The sequence below is a fragment of the Hordeum vulgare genome, chromosome 7H (genome assembly GCF_904849725.1).
Source record: "Hordeum vulgare subsp. vulgare chromosome 7H, MorexV3_pseudomolecules_assembly, whole genome shotgun sequence".
In the NCBI taxonomy this organism is placed as follows: domain Eukaryota; kingdom Viridiplantae; phylum Streptophyta; class Magnoliopsida; order Poales; family Poaceae; genus Hordeum; species Hordeum vulgare.
In genome coordinates this window covers 27,073,172-27,078,545 of record NC_058524.1, presented here as the reverse complement: position 1 = coordinate 27,078,545, position 5,374 = coordinate 27,073,172, and the positions used below count along the sequence as shown (strand labels likewise).

Genomic DNA, 5,374 nt, shown 5'->3' with positions numbered 1-5,374 from the left:
TAACATCGAAATAAGACGGGTCTGGGAATCACACCTGAAGCCGCCGAAGTAGCCGGTGGCCAAGGGTGAAGCTAGCAATCTGGCATGGTTTGACCAACGCCATACCTAAGCTACCGTGAATATACTAGTATTATCCCATCATAACATTCAGGATTTGGGCGTGTGCGTGGTGTTGGGATGGTTGATGCCTATTGAGTGGTGGACTGTGACCATGCGCTGACTTAAACATAACAAATCACATGTTCAGTTCACACTAGCACATCCCTAAAAAAATAGCACTAGCACGATTGCTGAGCTTTGGCTCCTTGGCTTCCTATGAGTTGTTCACGAGAGATGGAGAGGTAGCCGCACATAGCTAGGACACGGCCGAACATGCACACAATAGGTGGCAATCAGTATGCCTTGTGCGCACCTCCGGCGACCCGAGAAGGCATCAACCGGTGAAAGGGTCTTCGTCAGGCCATGATCGTCGAAGGTGGCGATTGACGAATTGGCGAGTCTATGAGGGTTTGTAGATGGCACCACCAAAGAAGAGAATTAAGTGTGTAATGAAAGATATAGTTCCGTTCTCCTTCTTTACCTTGATCGCATTAGTTGAATTGTCATGATACTTGCTCAAATCACATGAACCAATATTTATTCAATTTTTCACTAACCAATTAATTTTTCTTGTGCTTTCTTACATATTTCAAAAGAAAATTTTGCCAACGCCACCACAAGAATGCCACTGCCACGTTCTACTTAATGAAAGTAAACCTTCATTATGGGTCATGTATTCTTTCTAACTATCTTCACTTACAAAATGTGGTTTTCTATCATTATATATGTATCCTAATAGTTACTAATTTAGGATTTAACTGTGGTTTTTTATCTATTAGATGTCATCTTTATGTCCGTCTAGTTAATATAGATGTTACATTGGCGATCGGTCATCCATGTAATCATTATAAAGTAAGGTATTCAGAGTGCCAACACTTAACTTTTGAATTTTGGTTGCATTTGTTCAACACCAAGTATATACCTAGTATTCTAGCCTTGCTTTTACACCTTTGAGTTATACATGTTTTTTTTTCATAAACTCCGCCACACCTGGAAATTATTCCTGCCTTCGTCACTGCCGGTGGCTGGGCAGAGGCTCCCCTCCCTCAGGCCTCGTTTGGTTAAGGGGGATTGGAGAGGTTTTGAGAGTAAAATCTCCGGGAGGGCCAGAAACCCCACAGATCCTCGGACGTCCATTTGGTAGGAGGGGTTTGCTTAGCCCAATCCCTTCCGTTCCCCTTCAATCCCTTCGTATCCATGTGTTTCAAAGCCCTCCTCGAAGGACTAGTAAAAGCAAAACCCCGAGGATTTGAGAGGATTGGGTGAAACAAAGGGATTCACCCAATCCACTGAGACCCCTCCCTCTCCAAACCTGCCCAGTCCCCATTAACCAAACGAGATTAACCAAACGAGGGTGAGGGTCCTCCCGGCCGCCGCCAGCACTCGTCGAGGCAGGCAAGCCAGCCTCCCGGCGCGGTCGAGATCTCCTCTCCCAAGGGGACCAAGTTTCTGACGAGTTCGCCGCCAAGTGCTAAAAAATCAGTATGGCGAGGAGGAACGCCGCCGCCGCCGCTAGGTTGTTGGCCTACTCCCCGTCCCCCTTCCACTCCAGCCACCACCTCCCGGTCACCACATCCCGCTCCAAGACCTCCTCCTCCAAGCCCGCTCCTCCATCTCCTCGCACTGACACCACCGGCGATCCAGCCGCAGCCACCGGGCCCGGCACCTCCCTCTTCCAAGAAATCTCCGGCATCATCACCCCTGCCGCCGGCACGGTCAGCGACCCCCCATTTCAGTCTCGAGTGAATGGACAGCCGGGGTGGAGCGGCGACGAGGCCCCTGTACAACGCACGGTAGGTGCTCGTCCAAATGCTCCGGAGGCTTTTGCCTTTTTCACCGGCAGAGTTCCTGACCACGGGGTTCCTGATGGCCCTTCTGACAATCCGGTTGGCAACGCAAAAGGCCCTGCGCCGAGCCGGGAAGCATCGCCTCACGAGGCGGCAGGAGGTGCGCTCGCGCAAGATCCTGATATCGACAGTGCCCAAGTGCAGAAGATCACCGAGGTTATACGGTCGGAGGTGCCCGGGTCGCCTTTCGAGGAGAGGCTGGGGAGGTTGGGAGTCGTGGTGTACACGCCGAGGATTGTCAACATGGTGCTCCAGAGGTGCTTCAAGAAGGCGCACCTGGGGCTCAGGTTCCACTACTGGGTTAAGCAAGTTCCAGGGTTCCGCCACACTACGGAGACGTACAACACGACGCTGTTTATTGCAGGTGAAGCGAGGAATTTTGGGTTGATGGAGGAGCTGATGGCCGAGATGGATAAGGAGATGTGCCCCAAGGACATCAAGACATGGACAATTGTCATAGCCAGTTATGGGAAGACAAAACAGATTGGCAAGATGCTGTCTGCATTCCATGCTATGAAGAGATCAGGTTCCGTGGTAGTGGACACTAAACTGTATAGGACGATTCTTCATGCTTTGTGCAACAATGCAAGGCATGAGCTTGCTCTTGAGTTCTACAAGGATATGCCCAAGAACATGGATGTCGGGTCTGACATTCTGCGACTTCTGTTGTGCGTGCTGGCTGGATCAAATAATGCTGAGGCTGTCTTCATTATCAGAGACGATATGATTAAAAGCGGGAGGTATCCAGAGGAGTATTGCTACTTGGAAGCTCTACGGAGCTTCTGTGTCTCAGGAAAAATAGCAGAGGCACAGAAAGTCTTTCAGCAGATGATGAACAAGTCCATTGATAGCTCATCTGCTTTCGAAATCCTATTGAGGGGGCTGTGCAAAAGAGGAAGGATGGATGAAGCTCTTCAGCTAATGGAGCATATGAAGAACAGATCATCTATTAGCAGCATGGCATTCAGTTTTCTCATCGATGGCTACCTCAGGAAAGGAGAACGCAGAAAGGCACTTCAGTTGCTGCAGGGAATGAGAGAGTATGGTTGTATTCCATCGGCCGCATCTTACACTCAGCTCATGCAGCACCTCTTTACAGCTGATCAGTATAAAGAAGCCTGTGAACTGTACGAGGAGATGCAGGAAGTTGGTGTTCAACCAGATATTGTAACAATCACAGCATTGATAGCCGGGCATATTCGCAGTGGACATATTTCTGAAGCATGGGATATTCTCAAAAAGATGAGCGAGAACGGTCAAAGGCCGACATTTAAAGCTTATGCAGTGTTCATCCAAGAGCTCTGTAAGGCCTCCAAGCCCCTCGAGTCGTTGGAACTTCTGAAGGAAATGTTGAAATTTGACTTCAGGCCTTCTGAAGAAACTTTCTGCCGGGTTATTTCTTCCTTGCGTGAGAATAATCATCTGGAGGAAGCTATTAATGTGCAGAGAATGCGGGCACCTTTTGATATTGGAAAGCCTAAAGGTGAGACGGAAACCAGATCATTAGAGAAAACTGACACAGTTGATGAGTTTCAGAAATTATCCGAGTGTGAACTGGAGGAGAAGAAAATGATATTTGGGTCTGTTGTTCTTCCATCTGATAAAGACTCTGAGATATCGAGGTGCACACTTCGTGATAACAAAAATCACATCGAACTAACAAAGGGCTACAGCGATGAAGATGTTGAAGGGATATGCCAAATTATATCATCTTCGGACAGCTGGAGCTCAATGCAGCAGGCGCTTGAGATGAGATCACTGCATTTTACACCAAACCTTGTCAATGCCATCATGAAGGGCTGCAAGAGAAAAGGCCATGCTGCTTTGAAGTTTTTCTGTTGGGTAGGGAAACGACCCTCCTACATGCACACAACAGAAACGTACAACACAGCTATGAAACTTGCAGGCTCGGCGAAAGATTTTAAGCACATGAGGCACCTTTACAGAGAAATGACATGGAGACAATGTTCTCCAACAGTGAACACATGGAATGTCATGATTTGCCAGTACGGTAATGCTGGTCTCACTGAAATGGCACTGGAGACATTTTATAAGATGAAGCAAGCAGGCTTTCAGCCTGACAAAACTACTTACAATCACCTGATAATGTATCTCTGCCGCAGAAAAGGCCAAAAAGTAGACATTGCAACCAAGATGTTGAAGGAAATGATTCATGCAGGTTACATGCCTGGTAATGATGTGCTTTGCACGTATCTTTTAGCATTATGCGAGTGCGGGATGTTGGTTGATGCAAGAAGCTCAATAGTATCACTATGTGAACACGGATTTACTAAACAGATTGGCTACTCCATACTCCTTCGATCATTATGCAGGTCTGATAGAAAGGAGGAAGCTGTCAGTTTGTTTGATGATATGGAGAGATATGGCTGCTCCAGAAGTGACTACATGTATGGAAGCTTCATTCATGCACTACTGAGGTGGCATCGCTTTGAAGACGCTGTAGCCAAGCTTGAAGAACTGAAGAATTCAGGCATACGTCCAAGCACCCATATGTATACCTCGTTCATCATCTACTTCTTTCGGAAAAGAGATGTTGTCAAGGCAATGGATATGTTCAAGAAGATGGTAGACGATGGATGTGAGCCTTCAGTCGTCACTTACTCTGCGTTAATACGCGGTTACATGGAAGCAGGTATGGTTTCAGAAGCCTGGGATGTCTTACGCCGCATGAAACTGGAAGGGCCATCGCCAGACTTTGAGACCTACTCGATGTTCATAACATACCTCTGCAAAGCTGGTAAATCGGAGGATGGGTTGCAGCTGATTCATGATATGCTGGATGGTGGCATCATCCCCAGCGCGGTAAACTTCAGGACTGTTTTTCATGGTCTGAATATGGAGGGCAAACACAAGCTAGCCGACTCTGTCCTCCAGTCAAAATGGCATCTGCGGAGGCAAAGGAGCATCTCAAATTCTTCGTTTGTTTAATCTTGCGGATGTGCTCACATACTTAGTTCACTCAACATTAATCTTCATGAGGATCAGTTTTTTTTTTTGGACAAGTTTATGCGGTCGGGGCATCTTGTAAGGATGAACTGTAAACCTTTTTAGTACTGCAATAACAGAAGCATCTTGTTATTCTCAAAGTCTCAACATCTTAATAGGATTTTATCTATTTATCCACATTAGCTATTCCTCAGTTGTCCAGAATAGAAATTGCATCAGTCGATTTTGCAACTGAGGAGAGCAAAGTCTCAAGCTTGAGACAGAAACGCTGCAGCAGCTGATCTGTGATGCACAACGTCACTGCATTTAGGGCATGGTCAATGCATAGCCTTAAAGTAATGCCTCGTAGGTCAATGTAGGATCGGACATAGGTTCGGACGGCGTAGTGGGAAATAGGTGCTTGGGAAGAAAAAGTGTGGTCCGATTCAAAAAAGTTCGGATGGCGTAGTGGGAAATAGGTG

The 5,374-nt window shown here is 47.0% G+C and overlaps 1 protein-coding gene across 1 annotated transcript; it reads left to right on the top strand.

The window, feature by feature from the left end:
* Positions 1-1,438: 1,438 nt before the first annotated feature.
* LOC123407656 (putative pentatricopeptide repeat-containing protein At5g06400, mitochondrial) lies at positions 1,439-5,053 on the top strand. The gene has a single exon (XM_045100842.1). The coding sequence runs from the start codon at positions 1,584-1,586 to the stop codon at positions 4,893-4,895; it is 3,312 nt and encodes a 1,103-aa protein (XP_044956777.1). The 5' UTR covers positions 1,439-1,583; the 3' UTR covers positions 4,896-5,053.
* The last annotated feature ends 321 nt before the right edge of the window (positions 5,054-5,374 follow it).